Genomic DNA, 27,415 nt, shown 5'->3' with positions numbered 1-27,415 from the left:
TGGCGGGAAGGAGTTTTGAAGAGGGTGAAAGACCGGTAAATAAAATCAATCTATTCATTTTTCTTTTTACAGTTCATCGATGGAAGATCTTACACACGATAATTTTATCCTGAGAAAGAGACCAGACAGTTCTGAAATGCGGTCTGTGACTGTTAACCACGCGAAGGCGACAAGAGTTTTAAGTCAGCCGTAAATTGGCTACTACAGGTAGATCACTAAGCAAAAAAGGTAGAACAAAGAGCCACAGGAAAACAAAAGCCACGTGTAGACCATAAAGCTATATGTAGACCATTAAGCCACAGGTGGACCATAAAGCTATATGTAGACCATTAAGCCACAGGTGGACCATAAAGCTATATGTAGACCATTAAGCCACAGGTGGACCATAAAGCTATATGTAGACCATTTAGCCACAGGTGGACCATAAAGCTATATGTAGACCATTAAGCCACAGGTGGACCATTAAGCTATATGTAGACCATTAAGCCACAGGTGGACCATAAAGCTATATGTAGACCATTAAGCCACAGGTGGACCATTAAGCTATATGTAGACCATTAAGCCACAGGTGGACCATTAAGCTAGCGCTAGACACAGGCAGATCATTATATCACAGGTAAACAACAAAGACACAGGTAGACCGAAAGCCACATGTAAAGCACAATGCCATATGCAGATACAACAGCCACTTGGCATACCAGAAAGCTACAGGTAGATAGATCACACAATGCTTAGGCAGACCATTAAGTCATAGGTAGGCCATGGTGCTATTGGGCCCAAGTTTAATCAAAAGGCCGCACCGCAAAGCCAAAGGTAAATAGAAAAGCCACTTGGCATACAAGAAAGCCACAGGCAGACCACAAAGCCAATAAAAGTTGATTAGAAAAGCCACTGGGCCAACTTGAGTGGGTAAACCACAAAGCCACAGGTAGACCAAAAGCCACATGTAAAACACTAAACCATAGGTAGATAAAAAGGCCCCTGGGCATACCAGATAACCACAAGTAGATGACACAAAGCTAAAGGCAGACCACTAAGCCACAGGTTGGCCGCAAAGCCACGGGGCAAACCAGAAAGCCACAGAAAAGAACTACTGATGACACCCTAACAATGTGCTAGTGCTTTTAATATTATTGTTAGAATTGTTAGTATTCAACTGCTTTTGATTTCCAATGCAAATTGGCTGGTGAGTAGACCGAAAAGCCACTTACGAAGCCACATGCTGACTACGAGGCCCCAGTAGGACCGCAAGGCCACAGGAAGACCACAAGGACACAGGAAGACCAGATAGCCACAGGTAGACTTCGAAACCGCGAGGCCACAGGTAGACCGCGAGGCTACAGGTAGACCTCTAGGACACTGGGAGACCGCAAGGCCACAGGTAGACCACGACTTCTGACACTACATTTTGGTAGAATGTTTTGGTGTGAAGAAAAGTGGTTGACGCTTCAAAAAGATCAAAGTTGTATATATATATTGATTACCCATCTTTTACGAGGATTTATGTGAAGGTTCTTGTACATTTTAGGATATTTTTAGTAGAACAATATTTACCACTAGTTATTGACAGCGCATCCGACAATATACGGATCTAAAAAATATTTGATAGGCAATTTCTTTTTCGTAAAGCCATGGTTCTGGGTAATGAATATTGAAAGCTTTATGATATCCAGTACAATCTGGAATAATTACTACTCATGTTTTTGTATCCACCGTCATTAAACCTTTTTATATACCTTTCGACGTCTTTTTCCTTATCTACTAGTTCAAATCTAAGTTTTCTAGATGGAAAAAAAATTCATTTCCTTTACGTTTCCAAGGCAACGCTTGTTTCAAGGATCGAGGCGGAGTCTTTGAATGTTATTAAAAATGCCAGTCTCGTACCCAGACGCCGCGCTATGCATGACGGTCAGGATGCGGTTTCGGGGTCGGAATTCGCTTGACGTCTGGCAGAACTCAGGAAATATCTTGCAATTTTTTCAAATATCTTGCAAGCAGCGTTTTTATGACCGTTTTTTTACTTTTTTTGCGCACAAGTCCAAGGGCCTACCTACACACACTCGTTGTAAACCATTTAGTTTTATTTTCGGTGGTTCCCTGTTCAATTAGACGATATTTTCGTTTCGTAAAACCCAAGACGGCGGACGACACTGGTGAGCTCGATACATCACATTTCATGAAATGAACTTGGATGGTCTGAGTGTTCTGGCACTCATTTGAACTCATACTGCTCTGGTTGGATTGTATTTATCACAAATATACACTTTCAGATATATAGATCACACCCTGGTTCCAGAGCCATAAACGTCTGTCTATTTAGTGGCCAGCGAGCTTGAGGTACTCCTATTAAAATAGAGATACCAATATTCAAAAAAGCGCCCTTTATTATTTTTAAAGCAAAAGAAAACTAACACATGAAAAATAATACATCAATACTAATCCTAGAATCCGGAAATACGTCCTATAACATCTTTAATAACTTTTCTACTGACAGCAATTTAAACGAAAATTTGAAAACGCGAGGGGTTTTTCCGATCCCCATCGAGTGCTGTTTAGAAAAGTCTTTTTCTGGACCATTCGCTTCCGTAGCTTGAGTAGTCTTTAATCTTTAATTAGGATAATTGCCCCTAGCAAGCTAATCCGGCAATGAGCGGTCGACGACCAAGGCCCAAAAAAAAAAAAAAAAAAAAAAAAAAAAAAAAAAAAAAAGCTGACTACAACAACAGAATAAATAGATAAATAACAATAAATAATACATAAATAAACAGTACAATCAAGTAATAGTAATGATACACAAAAAAACACATTAAAAACAAATAAATAAAGCATACGATCATTGCAGGATTAGCTCGCTAGGCAAGGCCGCACGAAATTGTGTTACAGTTGATATATTGTTAAAGCATGATTGAGACAGTGAGTTCCAAACTGGAACAGATCTTACATAGAACGAAAACTTGTAACAATTTACTGCTGGTGTTGGATGGTCAAACTGGAAACAATGACGGGAACTAGTCCTAGTAGCATAATTGAAGTGTCTCAGCTTAATGTCAGTGGGAAAGTCAATGTTTACGTGATGAAAATTAACATTGTAAAATAAAGAAATATCATTTACCACTCTACGATTTTGTAACGATTGCCATCCTAGTTGGGCAATCATGTTTGAAACACTACTATCTCTACGATAATCGTTTGTGACAAAGCGGGCAGCGCGGCGTTGAATTGACTCGACACAGTTGATGTCCTTTTGAGTGTGTGGAGACCACGCTGGGGAGGCATATTCAGCTACAGGACGCACAAGACTAATGTAGGCTTTCTCCTTGACCTCAGCGGGACATGATGATAAGTTCCTCTGGAGAATGTTTAGCACCCTGTTCGCTTTCTTCTTGATCTCGTCACACTGTTTGGACCAGTTAAGACTGGGCGTGATGTAAATGCCTAAGTACTTTTGAAACCGCACACCTTCCAGAACAGAACCACAAAATGTGTACGAACCTTGAAATGGGAAGCGCTTCAAAGTGATCGACATCACGTAGCATTTTTTAGGGGCGAATGACATCTGCCACCGTTTGGCCCATTGCTCAAGGTAATGCAGGTCTTGTTGTAAGATTGCGTAGTCGGAATGGTCATGGATGGGGCGATAGAGTACACTGTCATCAGCAAAAAGCTTCACTTGTGATTGGATACCAGATGGCATGTCGTTGATGAACATTAGAAATAATATTGGTCCCAATACAGTGCCTTGCGGCACTCCAGACAGCACAGTTGACCAGCTTGAACAGGCACCATTTACAACAACTCGTTGCCTACGGTCAATCAGAAAGTTTCTAAGCCATATAAGCATTTTTCCTCTGACACCATAGAACTGAGCCTTAGCAAGAAGACGTTCGTGGGGAACAGAGTCAAATGCTCTGTGATCTCGTATGTCTGGACTGATTACTTGTTGAGAGCTTCGTTGGTAATGTCAATAGTCGACCTTTGAGTCATACAAGTGTAAGGCACACTTCTCATATGGCTCTCAATATAACTCGGAGATATCGTAACCTCAGTTTTGCGCTTAACGACGATGAGAGAGCTGATGATTCTGGCTATGAGTCCCCGAGGTTTCTGAAGGCGATTTACGCCGGTATCGCTCTCGTCGCGTTTACTGGTAACGTGTTCTTGTGTTTGGTTATTGCAAGAAGACGTATGATGCTGTCGAAGACCTACAATGTCCTGATCCTTAACCTCGCAATCGCTGACGCTTGCACAGGTAAAACACTCCCAAACTAAAAGTTGACATTTTTGTATTTGGGCGCAGATGGTACTTTTTATAACGGTGATATCGTTCATTTCCATATTTTCTTCCTTCGTTGGTTTACAACTGCTTAACTGCTAAACACCAGGTTTCTTGAAAATCCTACTATTCTTGTTCAAGTATTAGGAAGGATCCAATACGATTCTTATTAATTCCTGAAGTACTTCTTCAACTATAACTATTTGTTATAGTGACCGGCCTTCCAATCGAGGTCTAGAAACCTACAACGAACTAATGGATCGATTTCCATGGTAAATGTCAAAGGTACGCCCTCATAAGAGCTTCAGGACACCTCAGATGTAAGGTTAGTACCATCATTTATTTAACTGGGAGTGCCTACTGTTTAGCAGAGTACCTATAGCGCCTGTAACGCAGTCCCTGACTCAAGAAGTACCTCGATATGCCATATGTCCGAACAGTAAATGTTATGTGTTCGTTAGTCTTGCTAAAAATCCTCCAAAACATATTTTTCAAGGGATGATTTCGGGCTCGTTATCGACGCCAATACTGTTATGTGGACCATTCTGTAATGTTACACCCATGTGTACCATTCACTGGATTTTATGTGTACCATTACAATAAAGAAGATAAACTACTCTAAATCATGATCACCCTAGTTTCCAAGTACACTATTTTTTATCTAAATAAGAGTTTTTGGCGAATATTTGTATCACTTTTGCAAGGTCCTAAGGTCAAAGTTTTAGCGCCAACTATGACTCGCTACAATAAAACGAACAGCTCGTATTTACGTCTCTTATTTTGAGTATTATTTTCCCAGCAGTATCGTTTAGCAAAGGGCACTGTTTGCTTAGCGTGAACTGTATATCTTATCCGTGATCTGTATACCTTATTACTTCTATTATAAGTGGTTTTTGAGTATAATCTGTCTAAATGAGAAATTACAATTTCAGACACGATGGAGCGCCGATATGAAAATTGTACAATTATGACGATTCGTCGCTAAAAATTATCTTCTTCCTTTCTACTTATTTGGGATTTTAAATGGAATTGGAATGCTTGTGTCAACACAGGATGATGGTAAAGTTTCGTGACTTTTCTAGGCGCTGGTACAAACGCTCTCTAGACAAATTCTTTTATGCATCGTTGGCCAGGCATCATTATCCACTCAAGCCCGCTCATTGCAATATTACATACTAGTAGACATAAAAACAATAGTCCACTTTGAATAATTTACGATCATTCGCTCGTACAAAATATTTGGAGAATCCTTTTAATCCCTTTTAACAAAATAATAATAGTCCTGATCTTATTAAAATCGACCAAAGCACTCAGAGCACTGCGTTTTTGCATTTTACACAAGTCTGTGAATTTGTTTGGTTGTTACTCTTAATGATTTTCTGTAATACAAACTCCCAAATATCGATACGACCAAAAGGCCAATTAAAAAAAGTCTTGCAATTTCAGGTTATGTATTTTTGTCGAGAATCAAGAATTCAATAGGACGAAGGGTCCCATTGACGACAACATCACGAGAACATTGTTATCGAGCTCAAGCTTACAAAAATGGCGACAGAAATAACATTTAACAGTATCGATGAGAATAGCAACGTTCCACAAAACGTAAGCAAACAACTGTTTAAGGAATCCAAAATGATCCGAACTTTTACTAGTATTGACTCGGATGGCAACGAAACGCGTGAGGTACAAGAGTTCATCTCTTCTGACGGCGGCAAGGAAGGGATATCTATTGATCTGAATGGGGTTGATGAGGATACAGGAGTCAGAAGGCTTAGTACAAGCAGTTTAGTATCAGATGGTACGCCCACGGAGAGCAATGCAAAACACAAAGACACGCCTAGACCTAAAGAAGATTGGTACAAGGAAACCCAAAGCAGCTTAGCTGAAGAACTAGACGACACAAAGCAGAGGAGTAGATCCACGGAAGACCTTCTGTCGGACAGCAGAAGATACGACAGTAGTAGCAGCATTAGTAGCAGCACGTACAGTAGCCCTTACCGCAGCCAGCTGTCGGAGAGAAGCAGCTACCTGCATGACGATGAGGCTAGGAAAAGAGCCATACAGCAGTTACTGGACAGCACCAAGAAGTTTTCAAGCAATGCGTCCAGGAGTACGACTTCATTTTCCAGCAAGTACCATCTCGACAGCCTTGTGAGTGACGTCATGTATAGAGACCTGCATAGGCCTTACTCCGAGCGTGCCACATCGCCGATATCCGACCGAGGATACAGCACTCCCAGATACTCTAGTCGATACTCTGTCGGCTCTTACGAGCGGCCGCTATCTCCTCGAACCATTTCCGAGCCGCGAGCCTCACCCATCTCCCCGACTTTGGGAGATTCCTATATGAGCAGTTACCGCTCCCCTGTTGATAGTGATGTCAACGATGTGGATAGCCGTGCCCGCCGCTCAATCTACACTCGCAATTACCTCTCCCGCAACGGGGAGGTCCTAAAGGATGAGGAAAACAGCCACGAGGAGTTCTTCGACAGGCCTAGAAGTCCGCTAGGCCCTACACCTGAGATTGACAGGCTCAGCAAGTATTCATCGACGTATGGAAGGATGTATGGGCCGAATGGAAGATCGGACTACATCAGGGAGATTTCAACTAGTAGCAGCTTGTTGGAGGCCGAAAGGGCGCGGATTGAGCGCAAGGCGTCTGGGATGAGCGCTTTAAGGAGCAAGATTGCTGCGTTGAGTAAGAGTGTCGAAGAGTTGAGCAAATACAGGTATGGATGTCGTGTAAAAAACGTAAATACTTGACAGAAGGTCTGAGTAGCTTACTCGACACGTTATCTCAACCATTTTATTTTGCTTGTTTTTAAGCCCATTAAGTTACCTTTTTTATCCGTCCGTCCATTTGTCCGTCCCCCCGTCCGTCCAGTCGTCGTCTTTCTGTCGCTCAAAGTATGCCGTCATATTCCTAACCCACTATCCCAAAGGCTCTAGAAATGGCAATCCATACCAAATGTCGCCGCAGCAATTTCCGTGATGCATTTGTCACTTTTAGGGACCGGAGCTCCCATCTGCGAAGTTATGTGTCAGAGCATGAAGGACGACCTTCTGTGGAGGTCAAGAAAGACTTGCCCAAGGTGGACAGATACGAGATGAGGAGCAAGAGATTAGAACCAAGGCAATTTGAACTGGAAGGAGAAGTCTATGACAAGGTAAAACATAACACATTCTTGGGATCAAAGACTTTTGTGGGAAGTTATTGGAGTATAGTTGGTTTCCATGTTCTTATGTGAAAGCACCTCCAGCCTACCCCGCTAGCAGAGCTTTCCTCCAGTTTCTTTCTATCAGTTCACTTATACGTGACGCGACACAAGCACGCGGAAGAACAGACTGGGGCACGTGCCACAGCTTATCCAACATTTACCAAACTAATTAGGAAATTACGAGTAGGGGCGTGGCTGTGCCCCCAATATATTCTTAATGTCTCTGTATTGCCCCCCCCAAACACTTCGAGGCCTGCCACAGCTCTGCCTTATGAGGCTTCAAAGCGCCTAATGCAGTGCTTTAGTGCACAACAGAGTACGATGGAATTCTTCTAGTGATGAAGTTCGTGTCAGTCCATGACTTTTTTGTTAGTCACAACAAATGGGATTTATGTCGTCTAAAAAATCTTGTTAATCCTATCCAAATTCCAATGATGTAAAATGATTGTTTGCACAACTCTAGTGTTACTCTTAGCGTTGTAGAGATATAAAACACAGTAAACAATTTATGATAATGTAAACAACAACAAAATAAATACTGACTTATTCACCCATTCATTCTTCCACAGCCTGACCCCACGATCCCTACCCGGATACGCTCATCCGAACCCATCTCATCACCAGTATCCATTGATCCTGTCGCTTCCGCACCGCCTGAACGCGTGACGTCAGACATTCACGTGACGTCACCAACAAAGACGTCATATCACGTGACGATGGAGAAGACAGTTGGGGATGAGCCTGTGAAATTGGGCAGTCTGAGTGTGACCGAGTATCAGAGGGCTGCGGACCTTGGTATTTATATACCGGAACAGGTAACACTGGACAAGAATAGAAGTTATTGGGTGGATGCTCTGACAGCTGAAGACGTGGACAGGTTACAGAAGATTGGTATGTATGCGAGAGTGGCAAAATAGTCCCAGGCGTTCTTATCCGGGTTCCTAATTGCGCTTTCTGTGGGCGGCAAGAGGTGTGACGTCACAGGTGCAGCTTGCCCCAGACCTCAGGCTGTCTCACGGTTCATCTCCAATGAGAGGAAACCTGCATAGAACGCCTGGGACAAGGTGGTACAACAAACACATATATATCTGAGTAGAAAATGTCTGAGCTTTAGAAGGGAGAGTGTGATGAAATCACTAATCTGTGTAAGAAAACATACTCAAGCTCAATGGCCGAATAAAGTGACATAACCCTTGTAAGATTTCTTAGTAGTGGCGGCGAACTATAACCATTAAAGGAATTGTTTCCTCTAGTTTCCTAATCTTGGTAGGTGAGCTAGTTGCGTAGACTTTTAGGCATGCTCTGTACTGCGCTTTTCGCTCGAGGTGGGACTAATTTTTCAGTACGGTGTTGTCAAATCGAAGAATGTCAAGCCAAACTTCATCTTGGCCAAGAACGAGGCAATTTGTCAAAACCGTCGCGACATAGAAATAACTTTCCGCTTGATCAATGGAGGCAGCATTCTATTTCGCCTTTATAGGCACAAAGATTCAACGTGAAAATTGAGGCCCCGCCAAACTCAACCGAAATGCGCAGTTTTACTTCTTGTCAAACCCCAAAATGAGCGTATACGGAGTCTGATGAATCGGCAAGTGTTTTCGTTCCTTAATAGTGTATTTAACATCGTGCATCTCTTTATATGAAAACTCTTGCGATTATCTTTTCTTTTTTTTTCAAATAATCAAAAGTCTTGTCACTTTAGGCAACTGGGGATGGTGGAAGGCAAACACGGTCGAGGGTGATGGCACACTTCTAGGAATACATCCTTCGGAAAAGCACACAGGGGTGATGCTGGCTACATACGACACGGGTACAAAACCGCAGAAGTACATATGGATCGGCAAGGAAGATGGACAGGAAAGCGAACCCGAGCACACTGACACTCACACACTTACTAGGACTGACTCCAACATGTTTGTCGATCGGGCGAATGATGGGAGAGTTCAGCTGCTGATCAGGGTTAAGGCAAAAGACTCTAGTGAGCCGAGGTAGATATATGCTATTACATAATTTATACTATGATATATGATATATGATATATGCTATATGCTATACAATGGAATCTCTGTTGACTTCGTGACCGAAAAAGGTGTTCAATCAATCGAGGTGTGACCGGATAAATGTTCAGTTAATGGCGGTTCTATTTATAGAGACTCGAGATGTGTTATTAATGGAGGTGCTAAAAAATATGATCATGGAGATTCAGATGTACTGTTTGGCTCAAACGTTTTAAATCAGGAATCGCAGAATGTCGGAAGGGTATCCGCTTTTCGAGCTCCGTTCATAAAGGCCCAAATCTCAGTTATTCAATCAATAAAAAGAATGTGTTTTTATTGTTTTTATTTTGAGTCGTTTCATTTGCAACATTCATAAAAATAATAATGAGTTTAATTCAACCTTTCGCAGTATAGACTGGATTACAGGTGAGTCAGATATACAAGTAAGCACTACAATAAAGTACAATTAATCAAATGTAATTAGCATATTTAACAGTAACGAACTCGAACTCGAACTCGAAATGAATGGATAGCAGTTAGATAGCGCAAATTAACATCGCGAGACATGAACAAATGCGCATGATCAAATGTTCAGTTCACATTACAAGTCCTGGTCCTCGTGCTTGGGAGACGAGACCTCACCCAGGCCTGGCCACTCTCGGCCAGGGCTTTTTACGGGCGTTTTTTTTTATTTACAAGACGCACTTGTCACTTAGGTTTATCACTGTACGGCCTGGTCCCGTAGAAAAAGCGATCATTGTCAGGAACAAGTCATTGAGCGAGTTACCGTCGTACGCCAAGTATCACGTGACTAATATTACCACGAGTGAGGGTATCGAGCTAAAAGACGGATTCATCAAAGTTAGACTCGAGGAAATGACACCAGAATTTAGGTAAGTGATGCCTTTGCTTTAAACTTTAGGCTTTTTCGCAGGCATTGATTTTGCCCAGAAAGCCTAAAAAAACACAGGGCGGCTCGGGGGTACTGTGGCGATGCTGAGCGCGCAGCCCAAAGCAGCTGAAAACGAGTGATGGCGAAGTATTTCCTTTTATCTTTTTCCGCATTTAGCACCGTCCCCTACACCTCTAACATAGGAATTTGTTAACCACAGGAGCCCGCTATTCATTTACTAACGTTAAGAAATGCCAGTGGTGGACGCTAATTTGTTGAGAGGTTGTCTGAGTTTTCGTAACTGTGATTTCGGCTGAGGTCTCAACCGCAGAATACGAATACTTTGTCGTGTCCATGATATCGTTGTCAAACTTTAAGACCTTGGAGTCACGCCGAATACTCTTGTTTTAGGGAAGCCTGGGGCAACATTGTTGGAGTGACGCCTAAAGAGATAATGGTAGGGGGCACGATGACTGGTTATTATTTTGTTAAAGAGGAAAAACTGAACTTGAATATTTTTTTACAGGATCAAGACGCAACAATAGAAATTCCAGTGAGCACCACACAAACAACACCAGAACCGATCTACGCAAGACCCTACAAGAAAAGGAAGTCAGCTCAGCTTGTCCGGGCGCCGACCAACGTAAGAAACACACTTTTTTTGGACCAGAAAATATGACAGACTTGTTGATATCGCGTGACGCCCCTCACAACGTGACACATTTTAAAGTGACACCCTGTTTTCTAGTAAATTATCTTTTGCATTCCATATCATAGCTTTTGTCTTAGTGTCAGTTTTTGATTACTGTTTCAGAATGGTCTCAAAGAGGTAGAACTCATCGCCAAGGTATCACGCGATGAAAACTCACGTTCCCAGTCCACCTCAAGCAGTAGCTGGTCCACAACTACGTCATCCAACCATTCCTCCGTTCAGTCCAGAGGCCCTATGCGAGTGTCAATCCATTCCGTCACTTCCAAACCCCGGTCCCCTGGAAGCACGTCAGCGTCTAGCAATCATCTTGAGACTTCCGAGACTGATCTGTCCCCACTCCTCCCCCCTAGCTCACCCGATTGTTCGTCCTCTGGCTTGTCGTCTTCGGCGTTCTCTGCCCACTACCCCTCATGGTCTCCTCCCCCCTCCCCCCTTAGGAGATCCCAGCCACTTGACGACATCCCTGAGCATGAGCAAGAAAGCGGACTGGTCACATCCAACTGGGAACCGCTGCCCCTGAGCGAGGGCTCAGCGTTTGAAGCTGTTACGCCCGCCAAAACAGCGGTAAGAATGACATCACGTGAGAAGATCACGTGTTAAACACGTTTCAATTTCTTCTTCAATATTTTAGACAGCCTACCTTGCTCTGGCAATAATCTGACTAAATCAGCTTTTATTTATTTGTAGGAAAGTAAAAAGTCCAAGGAAGGATCTAAGGTACGTTGCACGAACATAATATGAAACACGAAAAAATAAGTGCGTTCGCTACTGTGGAAAACACCGCACAGCTCGTCATTTTGAAAACCATTTATGAAGGTCATTCTTGAAAGTCATTTTGAAGATCATTTTTGAAGGTCATTTTAAAAGTCGTTTTTGAAGATCTCCATTAGTCATTCTAAAAGGTCATTCTTGAAGGTCTTCGTGTCCATCAGCAAGATGACAGTCTGTTTGATTGACATATTTTTCTATTGACATTCGATTTGTTTTTAGTGGTTTTCAAAGAAGTCTAAAGAGACCAAGAATGGATCTAAAAAGGAATCCAAGAAGGAGTCTAAAAGGGATTCTAAGAAAGGCCATGACCAAATAGATGCTGTAGATGTCCAGCTACAAGATACACCGAAAAACGGGCTCGTGAGTGACGTGGTGGAGACGAAGACGAATTCTAAGAAAGAAAAGGTAACAGAAACCATTTGTCATCTGCATTATGTATCAAGGTAAAAGGGAAGCATAAAAAGCGTTCATCATTTTATGCTTTTACTTGAAACTTGTGTAACCAATGAAAATAAGACAAAGGTAATGGAATCGAGCAGTCAATAGCAGCTCAACTTTTAAAATCTTCTCGCACAAGCCTTACAGTTTATGCGCATATTATGATATCTTTTTTGTTGTTGTTGTTTTAGTTCAAAAAGAAGCCTCTAAAGTCAAAATCGGCTGAGAATCTTGTTGAAGCCCAACGCACTGATTTAACCATAGTCCAGAGCCCGTACACTGAGTGGGTTTGGAATCAAGACGCGAAACTTGTGCCAAATTTGGTAAGTGTCCGATGGTGGTAATGGGTATAACTGTATCAAAATAAGTTTATTTAACCACTTTGGCAACAAAATTTGATTACGTTGAGGGTCAATAGTATCAAAAATAAGAATAAACCAACGCTAAGAAAAAAGGAAAATCGCAAATCGCGCACTAAGCGCTTGTGAATAGGCCACTTGCACTTAGAAATCACGTGACGTTTTGAGTGTCAAACTCGCGCTCCAGGTCTAGGCGGCAAAATAACAACAACAAAGCAACTTATTCATCGCTTACGAATCAGCCAGAAAGTTTGAAAGTGTCAGAAAAGGCTTTTTTTAATAAAGGATTCCATTATTTTTCGTTGCTCTCTTTGAAGTGACGGCCGCAAACATTATCTTGGCGTAAGTTTGCTACTCAAAGTCACGTGATTTCTCAATGTAACTCGCCTTTTGTTTGTGATATGTTTGTGATGTGGCGCTGTTGTCAAAATATTCACCGTTGTTTATTATCGTGCAGTATAATGCCCCAAAACACAATACAAACGGGAATAAGAGCAAGAAGAAAAGCAAGAAAGACAAAAAATCGATGAAAAAGGCAAGCAAGCATCGCAAAGAGACGGGTGATCCGCCGATGCTACGCGCCAAGATCCGCGGTATCGGGAGCCCGGTCAGCGGCAGCTTCCAGAGAACCATAAGCGAGTCAGGCATCGACAACCTGAGGGAAGAGGTAGACTGGAACCAGAAGTCGTATGCTATGTCGCAGAAGACCATGTCAGAGTTTAGGTGGGTAAAGGCTTTCTTTCAGTAGAATAAAATGTGCTTGAAGTATGAAAAGAGCAGATAGGCCTTATCTTTGGTGACAGGCATGGGGAGTAAAGACAAGAAACTGATGAATAGTGTGGGATGGCAGAGGTAAAAGATGAGAGGGTGGGATACCTTTGGCGGGAAGGAGTTTTAAAGAGGGTGAAAGACCGGTAAATAAAATCAATCTATTCATTTTTCTTTTTACAGTTCATCGATGAAAGATCTTACACACGATAATTTTATCCTGAGAAAGAGACCAGACAGTTCTGAAATGAGGTCTGTGACTGTTAACCACGCGAAGGCGACAAGAGTTTTAAGTCAGCCGTAAATTGGCTACCACAGGTAGATCACTAAGCAAAAAAGGTAGAACAAAGAGCCACAGGAAAACAAAAGCCACGTGTAGACCATAAAGCTATATGTAGACCATTAAGCCACAGGTGGACCATAAAGCTATATGTAGACCATTAAGCCACAGGTGGACCATAAAGCTATATGTAGACCATTAAGCCACAGGTGGACCATAAAGCTATATGTAGACCATTAAGCCACAGGTGGACCATAAAGCTATATGTAGACCATTAAGCCACAGGTGGACCATAAAGCTATATGTAGACCATTAAGCCACAGGTGGACCATAAAGCTATATGTAGACCATTAAGCCACAGGTGGACCATAAAGCTATATGTAGACCATTAAGCCACAGGTGGACCATAAAGCTATATGTAGACCATTTAGCCACAGGTGGACCATAAAGCTATATGTAGACCATTAAGCCACAGGTGGACCATTAAGCTATATGTAGACCATTAAGCCACAGGTGGACCATAAAGCTATATGTAGACCATTAAGCCACAGGTGGACCATTAAGCTATATGTAGACCATTAAGCCACAGGTGGACCATTAAGCTAGCGCTAGACACAGGCAGACCATTATGTCACAGGTAAACAACAAAGACACAGGTAGACCGAAAGCCACATGTAAAGCACAATGCCATATGCAGATAAAACAGCCACTTGGCATACCAGAAAGCTACAGGTAGATAGATCACACAATGCTAAGGCAGACCATTAAGTCATTGGTAGGCCATCGTGCTATTGGGCCCAAGTTTAATCAAAAGGCCGCACCGCAAAGCCAAAGGTAAATAGAAAAGCCACTGGGCAAACAAGAAAGCCACAGGCAGACCACAAAGCCAATAAAAGTTGATTAGAAAGGCCACTGGGCCAACTTGAGTGGGTAAACCAGAAAGCCACAGGTAGACCAAAAGCCACATGTAAAACACTAAGCCATAGGCAGATAAAAAAGCCACTGGGCATACCAGATAACCACAAGTAGATGACACAAAGCGTAAAGGCAGACCACTAAGCCACAGGTTGGCCGCAAAGCCACGGGGCAAACCAGAAAGCCACAGAAAAGAACTACTGATGACACCCTAACAATGTGCTAGTGCTTTTAATATTATTGTTAGAATTGTTAGTATTCAACTGCTTTTGATTTCCAATGCAAATTGGCTGGTGAGTAGACCGAAAAGCCACTTACGAAGCCACATGCTGACTACGAGGCCCCAGTAAGACCGCAATGCCACAGGAAGACCACAAGGACACAGGAAGACCAGATAGCCACAGGTAGACTTCGAAACCGCGAGGCCACAGGTAGACTGCGAGGCTACAGGTAGACCTCTAGGCCACTGGGAGACCGCAAGGCCACAGGTAGACCACGACTTCTGACACTACATTTTGGTAGAATTTTTTGGTGTGAAGAAAAGGGGTTGACGCTTCAAAAAGATCAAAGTTGTATATATATATATTGATTACCCATCTTTTACGAGGATTTATGTGAAGGTTCTTGTACATTTTAGGATATTTTTAGTAGAACAATATTTACCACTAGTTATTGACCTGTTGACAGCGCATCCGACAATATACGGATCTAAAAAAATATTTGATAGGCAATTTCTTTTTCGTGAAGCCATGGTTCTAGGTAATGAATATTGAAAGCTTTATGATATCCGTACAATCTGGAATAATTACTACTCATGTTTTTGTATCCACCGTCATTAAACCTTTTTTTATACCTTTCGACGTCTTTCTCCTTATCTACTAGTTCAAATCTAAGTTTTCTAGATCGAGAAAAAAAATTAATTTCCTTTACGTTTCCAAGGCAACGCTTGTTTCAAGCATCGAGGCGGAGTCTTTAAATGTTATTTAAAATGTTACAAACTAGACCTACTGTGATCTTGAATATTCTGAGAACTCTCGCTAACTGCTAAAACACCTCTCGCGAAACCGCTAAAAGACCCTAAACCGCTTCTCACCTCCGTCAATCAATCATTTAATTTGTAACGGGAAACGTTTTGTACCCTATGATTGGTCAACGCGTTTCTGTGAGGCGGAGCGTGTTAGCGTTGGCCAATAAAAACAGTTCAAGGCTTTTGACTGACGGGAGCCGTAATGTATTTTTTCGCTTGATATTCATGAGCTTGAGATCGCAGATTACTCAAAATTATCAGCTACTCGTAATTATCAACTTCAATGGTACCACTGCAGCGGTCTCCCTCGGGGCCGAAATAATTACCCGCTTAGTGGAATATCTGAATACAGCCTTTAGTGGAAAGCGAGTTTTGGGGGATTTTGAATATTGGTCGCTTGGTGAAATATCTGCCAACAATACTAATCCTAGAAAACGGAAATACGTCCTATAACATCTTTAATAACTTTTCTACTGACAGCAATTTAAACGAAAATTTGAAAACGCGAGGGGTTTTTCCGATCCCCATCGAGTGCTGTTTAGAAAAGTCTTTTTCTGGACCATTCGCTTCCGTAGCTTGAGTAGTCTCTGTGATCTCGTATGTCTGGACTGATTACTTGTTGAGAGCTTCGTTGGTAATGTCAATAGTCGACCTTTGAGTCATACAAGTGTAAGGCACACTTCTTATATGGCTCTCAATATAACTCGGAGATATCGTAACCTCAGTTTTGCGCTTAACGACGATGAGAGAGCTGATGATTCTGGCTATGAGTCCCCGAGGTTTCTGAAGGCGATTTACGCCGGTATCGCTCTCGTCGCGTTTACTGGTAACGTGTTCTTGTGTTTGGTTATTGCAAGAAGACGTATGATGCTGTCGAAGACCTACAATGTCCTGATCCTTAACCTCGCAATCGCTGACGCTTGCACAGGTAAAACACTCCCAAACTAAAAGTTGACATTTTTGTATTTGGGCGCAGATGGTACTTTTTATAACGGTGATATCGTTCATTTCCATATTTTCTTCCTTCGTTGGTTTACAACTGCTTAACTGCTAAACACCAGGTTTCTTGAAAATCCTACTATTCTTGTTCAAGTATTAGGAAGGATCCAATACGATTCTTATTAATTCCTGAAGTACTTCTTCAACTATAACTATTTGTTACAGTGACCGGCCTTCAAATCGAGGTCTAGAAACCTACAACGAACTAATGGATCTATTTCCATGGTAAATGTCAAAGGTACGCCCTCATAAGAGCTTCAGGACACCTCAGATGTAAGGTTAGTACCATCATTTATTTAACTGGGAGTGCCTACTGTTTAGCAGAGTACCTATAGCGCCTGTAACGCAGTCCCTGACTCAAGAAGTACCTCGATATGCCATATGTCCGAACAGTAAATGTTATGTGTTCGTTAGTCTTGCTAAAAATCCTCCAAAACATATTTTTCAAGGGATGATTTCGGGCTCGTTATCGACGCCTATGTGGACCATTCTGTAATGTTACACCCATGTGTACCATTCACTGGATTTTATGTGTACCATTACAATAAAGAAGATAAACTACTCTAAATCATGATCACCCTAGTTTCCAAGTACACTATTTTTTATTAAATAAGAGTTTTTGGCGAATATTTGTATCACTTTTGCAAGGTCCTAAGGTCAAAGTTTTAGCGCCAACTATGACTCGCTACAATAAAACGAACAGCTCGTATTTACGTCTCTTATTTTGAGTATTATTTTCCCAGCAGTATCGTTTAGCAAAGGGCACTGTTTGCTTAGCGTGAACTGTATATCTTATCCGTGATCTGTATACCTTATTACTTCTATTATAAGTGGTTTTTGAGTATAATCTGTCTAAATGAGAAATTACAATTTCAGACACGATGGAGCGCCGATATGAAAATTGTACAATTATGACGATTCGTCGCTAAAAATTATCTTCTTCCTTTCTACTTATTTGGGATTTTAAATGGAATTGGAATGCTTGTGTCAACACAGGATGATGGTAAAGTTTCGTGACTTTTCTAGGCGCTGGTACAAACGCTCTCTAGACAAATTCTTTTGTGCATCGTTGGCCAGGCATCATTATCCACTCAAGCCCATTCATTGCAATATTACATACTAGTAGACATAAAAACAATAGTCCACTTTGAATAATTTACGATTATTCGCGCGTACAAAATATTTGGAGAATCCTTTTAATCCCTTTTAACAAAATAATAATAGTCCTGATCTTATTAAAATCGACCAAAGCACTCAGAGCACTGCGTTTTTGCTTTTTACACAAGTCTGTGAATTTGTTTGGTTGTTACTCTTAATGATTTTCTGTAATACAAACTCCCAAATATCGATACGACCAAAAGGCCAATTAAAAAAAGTCTTGCAATTTCAGGTTATGTATTTTTGTCGAGAATCAAGAATTCAATAGGACGAAGGGTCCCATTGACGACAACATCACGAGAACATTGTTATCGAGCTCAAGCTTACAAAAATGGCGACAGAAATAATAACATTTAACAGTATCGATGAGAATAGCAACGTTCCACAAAACGTAAGCAAACAACTGTTAAAGGAATCCAAAATGACCCGAACTTTTACTAGTATTGACTCGGATGGCAACGAAACGCGTGAGGTACAAGAGTTCATCTCTTCTGACGGCGGCAAGGAAGGGATATCTATTGATGTGAATGGGGTTGATGAGGATACAGGAGTCAGAAGGCTTAGTACAAGCAGTTTAGTATCAGATGGTACGCCCACGGAGAGCAATGCAAAACACAAAGACACGCCTAGACCTAAAAAAGATTGGTACAAGGAAACCCAAAGCAGCTTAGCTGAAGAACTAGACGACACAAGGCAGAGGAGTAGATCCACGGAAGACCTTCTGTCGGACAGCAGAAGATACGACAGTAGTAGCAGCATTAGTAGCAGCACGTACAGTAGCCCTTACCGCAGCCAGCTGTCGGAGAGAAGCAGCTACCTGCATGACGATGAGGCTAGGAAAAGAGCCATACAGCAGTTACTGGACAGCACCAAGAAGTTTTCAAGGAATGCGTCCAGGAGTACGACTTCATTTTCCAGCAAGTACCATCTCGACAGCCTTGTGAGTGACGTCATGTATAGAGACCTGCATAGGCCTTACTCCGAGCGTGCCACATCGCCGATATCCGACCGAGGATACAGCACTCCCAGATACTCTAGTCGATACTCTGTCGGCTCTTACGAGCGGCCGCTATCTCCTCGAACCATTTCCGAGCCGCGAGCCTCACCCATCTCCCCGACTTTGGGAGATTCCTATATGAGCAGTTACAGCTCCCCTGTTGATAGTGATGTCAACGATGTGGATAGCCGTGCCCGCCGCTCAATCTACACTCGCAATTACCTCTCCCACAATGGGGAGGTCCTAAAGGATGAGGAAAACAGCCACGAGGAGTTCTTCGACAGGCCTAGAAGTCCGCTAGGCCCTACACCTGAGATTGACAGGCTCAGCAAGTATTCATCGACGTATGGAAGGATGTATGGGCCGAATGGAAGATCGGAGATTTCAACTAGTAGAAGCTTGTTGGAGGCCGAGAGGGCGCGGATTGAGCGCAAGGCGTCTGGGATGAGCGCTTTAAGGAGCAAGATTGCTGCGTTGAGTAAGAGTGTCGGAGAGTTGAGCAAATACAGGTATATGGATATCGTGTAAAATACGTAAATACTTGACAGAAGGTCTGAGTAGCTTACTCGACACCTTATCTAAACCATTTTATTTTGCTTGTTTTTAAGCCCATTAAGTTACCTTTTTTATCCGTCCGTCCATTTGTCCGTCCCCCCGTCCGTCCAGTCGTCGTCTTTCTGTCGCTCAAAGTATGCCGTCATATTCCTAACCCACTATCCCAAAGGCTCTAGAAATGGCAATCCATACCAAATGTCGCCGCAGCAATTTCCGTGATGCATTTGTCACTTTTAGGGACCGGAGCTCCCATCTGCGAAGTTATGTGTCAGAGCATGAAGGACGACCTTCTGTGGAGGTCAAGAAAGACTTGCCCAAGATGGACAGATACGGGATGAGGAGCAAGAGATTAGAACCAAGGCAATTTGAACTGGAAGGAGAAGTCTATGACAAGGTAAAACATAACACATTCTTGGGATCAAAGACTTTTGTGGGAAGTTATTGAAGTATAGTTGGTTTCCATGTTCTTATGTGAAAGCACCTCCAACCTACCCCGCTAGCAAAGCTTTCCTCCAGTATCTTTCTATCAGTTCACTTATACGTGACGCGACACAAGCACGCGGAAGAACAGACTGGAGCACGTGCCACAGCTTATCCAACATTTACCAAACTAATTAGGAAATTACGAGTAGGGGCGTGGCTGTGCCCCCAATATATTCTTAATGTCTCTGTAATCCCCCCCCCCCCCCAAACACTTCGAGGCCTGCCACAGCTCTGCCTTATGAGGCTTCAAAGCGCCTAATGCAGTGCTTTAGTGCACAACAGAGTACGATGGAATTCTTCTAGTGATGAAGTTCGTGTCAGTCCATGACTTTTTTGTTAGTCACAACAAATGGGATTTATGTCGTCTAAAAAATCTTGTTAACCCTATCCAAATTCCAATGATGTAAAATGATTGTTTGCACAACTCTAGTGTTACTCTTAGCGTTGTAGAGATATAAAACACAGTAAACAATTTATGATAATGTAAACAACAACAAAATAAATACTGACTTATTCACCCATTCATTCTTCCACAGCCTGACCCCACGATCCCTACCCGGATACGCTCATCCGAACCCATCTCATCACCAGTATCCATTGATCCTGTCGCTTCCGCACCGCCTGAACGCGTGACGTCAGACATTCACGTGACGTCACCAACAAAGACGTCATATCACGTGACGATGGAGAAGACAGTTGGGGATGAGCCTGTGAAATTGGGCAGTCTGAGTGTGACCGAGTATCAGAGGGCTGCGGGCCTTGGTATTTATATACCGGAACAGGTAACACTGGACAAGAATAGAAGTTATTGGGTGGATGCTCTGACAGCTGAAGACGTGGACAGGTTACAGAAGATTGGTATGTATGCGAGAGTGGCAAAATAGTCCCAGGCGTTCTTATCCGGGTTCCTAATCGCGCTTTTTGTGGGCGGCAAGAGGTGTGACGTCACAGGTGCAGCTTGCCCCAGACCTCAGGCTGTCTCACGGTTCATCTCCAATGAGAGGAAACCTGCATAGAACGCCTGGGACAAGGTGGTACAACAAACACATATATATCTGAGTAGAAAATGTCTGAGCTTTAGAAGGGAGAGTGTGATGAAATCACTAATCTGTGTAAGAAAACATACTCAAGCTCAATGGCCGAATAAAGCGACATAACCCTTGTAAGATTTCTTAGCAGTGGCGGCGAACTATAACCATTAAAGGAATTGTTTCCTCTAGTTTCCTAATCTTGGTAGGTGAGCTAGTTGCGGAGACTTTTAGGCATGCTCTGTACTGCGCTTTTCGGTCGAGGTGGGACTAATTTTTCAGTACGGTGTTGTCAAATGGAAGAATGTCAAGCCAAACTTCATCTTGGCCAAGAACGAGGCAATTTGTCAAAACCGTCGCGACATAGAAATAACTTTCCGCTTGATCAATGGAGGCAACATTCTATTTCGCCTTTATAGGCACAAAGATTCAACGTGAAAATTGAGGCCCCGCCAAACTCAACCGAAATGCGCAGTTTTACTTCTTGTCAAACCCCAAAATGAGCGTATACGGAGTCTGATGAATCGGCAAGTTTTTTCGTTTCTTAATAGTGTATTTAACATCGTGCATCTCTTTATATGAAAACTCTTGCGATTATCTTTTTTTTTTTTCAAATAATCAAAAGTCTTGTCACTTTAGGCAACTGGGGATGGTGGAAGGCAAACACGGTCGAGGGTGATGGCACACTTCTAGGAATACATCCTTCGGAAAAGCACACAGGGGTGATGCTGGCTACATACGACACGGGTACAAAACCGCAGAAGTACATGTGGATCGGCAAGGAAGATGGACAGGAAAGCGAACCCGAGCACACTGACACTCACACACTTACTAGGACTGACTCCAACATGTTTGTCGATCGGGCGAATGATGGGAGAGTTCAGCTGCTGATCAGGGTTAAGGCAAAAGACTCTAGTGAGCCGAGGTAGATATATGCTATTACATAATTTATACTATGATATATGATATATGATATATGCTATATGCTATACAATGGAATCTCTGTTGACTTCGTGACCGAAAAAGGTGTTCAATCAATCGAGGTGTGACCGGATAAATGTTCAGTTAATGGCGGTTCTATTTATAGAGACTCGAGATGTGTTTATTAATGGAGGTGCTAAAAAATATGATCATGGAGATTCAGATGTACTGTTTGGCTCAAACGTTTTAAATCAGGAATCGCAGAATGTCGGAAGGGTATCCGCTTTTCGAGCTCCGTTCATAAAGGCCCAAATCTCAGTTATTCAATCAATAAAAAGAATGTGTTTTTATTATTTTTATTTTGAGTCGTTTCATTTGCAACATTCATAAAAATAATAATAATGAGTTTAATTCAACCTTTCGCAGTATAGACTGGATTACAGGTGAGTCAGATATACAAGTAAGCACTACAATAAAGTACAATTAATCAAATGTAATTAGCATATTTAACAGTAACGAACTCGAACTCGAACTCGAAATGAATGGATAGCATTTAGATAGCGCAAATTAACATCGCGAGACATGAACAAATGCGCATGATCAAATGTTCAGTTCACATTACCAGTACTGGTCCTCGTGCTTGGGAGACGAGACCTCACCCAGGCCTGGCCACTCTCGGCCAGGGCTTTTTACGGGCATTTTTTATTTTATTTACAAGACGCACTTGTCACTTAGGTTTATCACTGTACGGCCTGGTCCCGTAGAAAAAGCGATCATTGTCAGGAACAAGTCATTGAGCGAGTTACCGTCGTACGCCAAGTATCACGTGACTAATATTACCTCGAGTGAGGGTATCGAGCTGAAAGACGGATTCGTCAAAGTTAGACTCGAGGAAATGACACCAGAATTTAGGTAAGTGATGCCTTTGCTTTAAACTTCTATTTAAACGTTGTTAATAGGCTTTTTCGCAGGCATTGATTTTGCCCAGAAAGCCTAAAAAAACACAGGGTGGCTCGGGGGTACTGTGGCGATGCTGAGCGCGCAGCCCAAAGCAGCTGAAAACGAGTGATGGCGAAGTATTTCCTTTTATCTTTTTCCGCATTTAGCACTGTCCCCTGCACCTCTAACATAGGAATTTGTTAACCACAGGAGCCCGCTACTCATTTACTAACGTTAAGAAACGCAAGTGATGGAGGCTAATTTGTTGAGAGGTTGTCTGAGTTTTCGTAACTGTGATTTCGGCTGAGGTCTCAACCGCAGAATACGAATACTTTGTCGTGTCCATGATATCGTTGTCAAACTTTAAGACCTTGGAGTCACGCCGAATACTCTTGTTTTAGGGAAGCCTGGGGCAACATTGTTGGAGTGACGCCTAAAGAGATAATGGTAGGAGGCACTATGACTGGTTATTATTTTGTTAAAGAGGAAAAACTGAACTTGAATATTTTTTTACAGGATCAAGACGCAACAATAGACATTCCAGTGAGCACCACACAAACAACACCAGAACCGATCTACGCACGACCCTACAAGAAAAGGAAGTCAGCTCAGCTTGTCCGGGCGCCGACCAACGTAAGAAACACACTTTTTTTGGACCAGAAAATATGACAGACTTGTTGATATCGCGTGACGCCCATCACAACGTGACACCTCTTAAAGTGACACCCTGTTTTCTAGTAAATTATCTTTTGCTTTCCATATCATAGCTTTTGTCTTAGTGTCAGTTTTTGATTACTGTTTCAGAATGGTCTCAAAGAGGTAGAACTCATCGCCAAGGTATCACGCGATGAAAACTCACGTTCCCAGTCCACCTCAAGCAGTAGCTGGTCCACAACTACGTCATCCAACCATTCCTCCGTTCAGTCCAGAGGCCCTATGCGAGTGTCAATCCATTCCGTCACTTCCAGACCCCGGTCCCCTGGAAGCACGTCAGCGTCTAGCAATCATCTTGAGACTTCCGAGACTGATCTGTCCCCACTCCTCCCCCCTAGCTCACCCGATTGTTCGTCCTCTGGCTTGTCGTCTTCGGCGTTCTCTGCCCACTACCCCTCATGGTCTCCTCCCCCCTCCCCCCTTAGGAGATCCCAGCCACTTGACGACATCCCTGAGCATGAGCAAGAAAGCGGACTGGTCACATCCAACTGGGAACCGCTGCCCCTGAGCGAGGGCTCAGCGTTTGAAGCTGTTACGCCCGCCAAAACAGCGGTAAGAATGACATCACGTGAGAAGATCACGTGTTGAACACGTTTCAATTTCTTCTTCAATATTTTAGATAGCCTACCTTGCTCTGGCAATAATCTGACTAAATCAGCTTTTATTTATTTGTAGGAAACTAAAAAGTCTAAGGAAGGATCTAAGGTACGTTGCACGAACATAATATGAAACACGAAAAAATAAGTGCGTTCGCTACTGTGGAAAACACCGCTCGCTCGTCATTTTGAAAAACATTCATGAAGGTCATTCTTGAAAGTCATTTTGAAGATCATTTTTGAAGGTCATTTTAAAAGTCGTTTTTGAAGATCTCCATTAGTCATTCTTGAAGGTCTTCGTGTCCATCAGCAAGATGACAGTCTGTTTGATTGACATATTTTTCTATTGACATTCGATTTGTTTTTAGTGGTTTTCAAAGAAGTCTAAAGAGACCAAGAATGGATCTAAAAAGGAATCCAAGGAGGAGTCTAAAAGGGATTCTAAGAAAGGCCATGACCAAATAGATGCTGTAGATGTCCAGCTACAAGATACACCGAAAAACGGGCTCGTGAGTGACGTGGTGGAGACGAAGAAGAATTCTAAGAAAGAAAAGGTAACAGAAACCATTTGTCATCTGCATTACGTATCAAGGTAAAAGGGAAGCATAAAAAGCGTTCATCATTTTATGCTTTTACTTGAAACTTGTGTAACCAATGAAAATAAGACAAAGGTAATGGAATCGAGCAGTCAATAGCAGCTCAACTTTTAAAATCTTCTCGCACAAGCCTTACAGTTTATGCGCATATTATGATATCTTTTTTGTTGTTGTTGTTTTAGTTTAAAAAGAAGCCTCTAAAGTCAAAATCGGCTGAGAATCTTGTTGAAGCCCAACGCACTGATTTAACCATAGTCCAGAGCCCGTACACTGAGTGGGTTTGGAGTCAAGACGCGAAACTTGTGCCAAATTTGGTAAGTGTCCGATGGTGGAAATGGGTATAACTGTATCAAAATAAGTTTATTTAACCACTTTGGCAACAAAATTTGATTACGTTGAGGGAATAAACCAACGCTAAGAAAAAAGGAAAATCGCGAAACGCGCACTAAGCGCTTGTGAATAGGCTACTTGCACTTAGAAATCACGTGACGTTTTGAGTGTCAAACTCGCGCTCCAGGTCTAGGCGGCAAAATAACAACAACAAAGCAACTTATTCATCGCTTACGAATCAGCCAGAAAGTTTTAAAGTGTCAGAAAAGGCTTTTTTTAATAAAGGATTCCATTATTTTTCGTTGCTCTCTTTGAAGTGACGGCCGCAAACATTATCTTGGCGTAAGTTTGCTACTCAAAGTCACGTGATTTCTCAATGTAACTCGCCTTTTGTTTGTGATATGTTTGTGATGTGGCGCTGTTGTCAAAATATTCACCGTTGTTTATTATCGTGCAGTATAATGCCCCAAAACACAATACAAACGGGAATAAGAGCAAGAAGAAAAGCAAGAAAGACAAAAAATCGATGAAAAAGGCAAGCAAGCATCGCAAAGAGACGGGTGATCCGCCGATGCTACGCGCCAAGATCCGCGGTATCGGGAGCCCGGTCAGCGGCAGCTTCCAGAGAACCATAAGCGAGTCAGGCATCGACAACCTGAGGGAAGAGGTAGACTGGAACCAGAAGTCGTATGCTATGTCGCAGAAGACCATGTCAGAGTTTAGGTGGGTAAAGGCTTTCTTTCAGTAGAATAAAATGTGCTTGAAGTATGAAAAGAGCAGATAGGCCTTATCTTTGGTGACAGGCATGGGGTGTAAAGACAAGAAACTGATGAATAGTGTGGGATGGCAGAGGTGAAAGATGAGAGGGTGGGATACCTTTGGCGGGAAGGAGTTTTGAAGAGGGTGAAAGACCGGTAAATAAAATCAATCTATTCATTTTTCTTTTTACAGTTCATCGATGGAAGATCTTACACACGATAATTTTATCCTGAGAAAGAGACCAGACAGTTCTGAAATGCGGTCTGTGACTGTTAACCACGCGAAGGCGACAAGAGTTTTAAGTCAGCCGTAAATTGGCTACTACAGGTAGATCACTAAGCAAAAAAGGTAGAACAAAGAGCCACAGGAAAACAAAAGCCACGTGTAGACCATAAAGCTATATGTAGACCATTAAGCCACAGGTGGACCATTAAGCTATATGTAGACCATTAAGCCACAGGTAGACCATAAATCTATATGTAGACCATTAAGCCACAGGTGGACCATAAAGCTATATGTAGACCATTAAGCCACAGGTGGACCATTAAGCTATATGTAGACCATTAAGCCACAGGTGAACCATTAAGCTATATGTAGACCATTAAGCCACAGGTGGACCATTAAGCTATATGTAGACCATTAAGCCACAGGTGAACCATTAAGCTATATGTAGACCATTAAGCCACAGGTGGACCATTAAGCTATATGTAGACCATTAAGCCACAGGTGGACCATAAAGCTATATGTAGACCATTAAGCCACAGGTGAACCATTAAGCTATATGTAGACCATTAAGCCACAGGTGAACCATTAAGCTATATGTAGACCATTAAGCCACAGGTGGACCATAAAGCTATATGTAGACCATTAAGCCACAGGTGGACCATTAAGCTATATGTAGACCATTAAGCCACAGGTGAACCATTAAGCTATATGTAGACCATTAAGCCACAGGTGGACCATTAAGCTATATGTAGACCATTAAGCCACAGGTGAACCATTAAGCTATATGTAGACCATTAAGCCACAGGTGGACCATTAAGCTATATGTAGACCATTAAGCCACAGGTGGACCATTAAGCTATATGTAGACCATTAAGCCACAGGTGGACCATTAAGCTAGCGCTAGACACAAGCAGATCATTATGTCACAGGTAAACAGCAAAGACACAGGTAGACCGAAAGCCACATGTAAAGCACAATGCCATATGCAGATAAAACAGCCACTTGGCATACCAGAAAGCTACAGGTAGATAGATCACACAATGCTAAGGCAGACCATTAAGTCATAGGTAGGCCATGGTGCTATTGGGCCCAAGTTTAATCAAAAGGCCGCACCGCAAAGCCAAAGGTAAATAGAAAAGCCACTGGGCAAACAAGAAAGCCACAGGCAGACCACAAAGCCAATAAAAGTTGATTAGAAAGGCCACTGGGCCAACTTGAGTGGGTAAACCAGAAAGCCACAGGTAGACCAAAAGCCACATGTAAAACACAAAGCCATAGGCAGATAAAAAAGCCACTGGGCATACCAGATAACCACAAGTAGATGACACAAAGCTAAAGGCAGACCACTAAGCCACAGGTTGGCCGCAAAGCCACGGGGCAAACCAGAAAGCCACAGAAAAGAACTACTGATGACACCCTAACAATGTGCTGGTGCTTTAAATATTATTGTTAGAATTGTTAGTAT

General features: G+C 42.4%; 2 protein-coding genes across 7 annotated transcripts in view; both read left to right on the top strand.

Annotated features, from left to right (window-relative positions):
• LOC125561222 overlaps nucleotides 1-27,415 on the top strand; it is a 37,825-nt gene that overhangs the window by 9,846 nt on the left and 564 nt on the right. Inside the window, exons 14-16 of one of the 6 annotated variants that reach the window (XR_007307258.1) lie at nucleotides 73-568; nucleotides 13,842-14,297; nucleotides 26,414-26,473. Coding sequence is in view for 1 of the 6 variants with exons in the window: in XM_048724987.1 (XP_048580944.1) it covers nucleotides 73-193 (121 nt within the window). In the remaining 5 variants the exon portion in view is untranslated. Of the gene's footprint in view, nucleotides 1-72; nucleotides 1,741-13,841; nucleotides 15,055-26,147; nucleotides 26,167-26,223; nucleotides 26,310-26,413; nucleotides 26,474-27,415 lie in introns of those variants that run through there. The other 5 variants (XR_007307257.1, XR_007307259.1, XR_007307254.1 and 2 more) reach the window with 5 other exon arrangements.
• On the top strand, nucleotides 16,691-27,334 carry LOC116603738. The gene is made up of 15 exons (XM_048724997.1): nucleotides 16,691-16,927; nucleotides 18,040-19,313; nucleotides 19,597-19,753; nucleotides 20,379-20,700; nucleotides 21,510-21,795; nucleotides 22,527-22,703; nucleotides 23,132-23,177; nucleotides 23,247-23,363; nucleotides 23,535-23,996; nucleotides 24,120-24,149; nucleotides 24,409-24,594; nucleotides 24,819-24,950; nucleotides 25,424-25,689; nucleotides 25,918-26,147; nucleotides 26,999-27,334. The coding sequence occupies exons 2-14, from the start codon at nucleotides 18,139-18,141 to the stop codon at nucleotides 26,036-26,038; spliced, it is 3,477 nt and encodes a 1,158-aa protein (XP_048580954.1). The 5' UTR covers nucleotides 16,691-16,927; nucleotides 18,040-18,138; the 3' UTR covers nucleotides 26,039-26,147; nucleotides 26,999-27,334.

This window comes from Nematostella vectensis, chromosome 1 (genome assembly GCF_932526225.1).
Source record: "Nematostella vectensis chromosome 1, jaNemVect1.1, whole genome shotgun sequence".
Classification (NCBI taxonomy): domain Eukaryota; kingdom Metazoa; phylum Cnidaria; class Anthozoa; order Actiniaria; family Edwardsiidae; genus Nematostella; species Nematostella vectensis.
Note: the sequence above shows the minus strand (reverse complement) of the source record. Positions and strands in the feature narration are given on the sequence as shown.

Coding starts and splice junctions, on each gene's coding strand:
- LOC116603738 (XM_048724997.1), top strand. CDS start 18,139: ATGGCGACAGAAATAATAACATTTAACAGTATCGATGAGAATAGCAAC. Junction 24,150..24,408: donor AGTCTAAGGAAGGATCTAAG/GTACGTTGCACG, acceptor ATTTGTTTTTAG/TGGTTTTCAAAGAAGTCTAA. Junction 24,595..24,818: donor AGAATTCTAAGAAAGAAAAG/GTAACAGAAACC, acceptor TTGTTGTTTTAG/TTTAAAAAGAAGCCTCTAAA.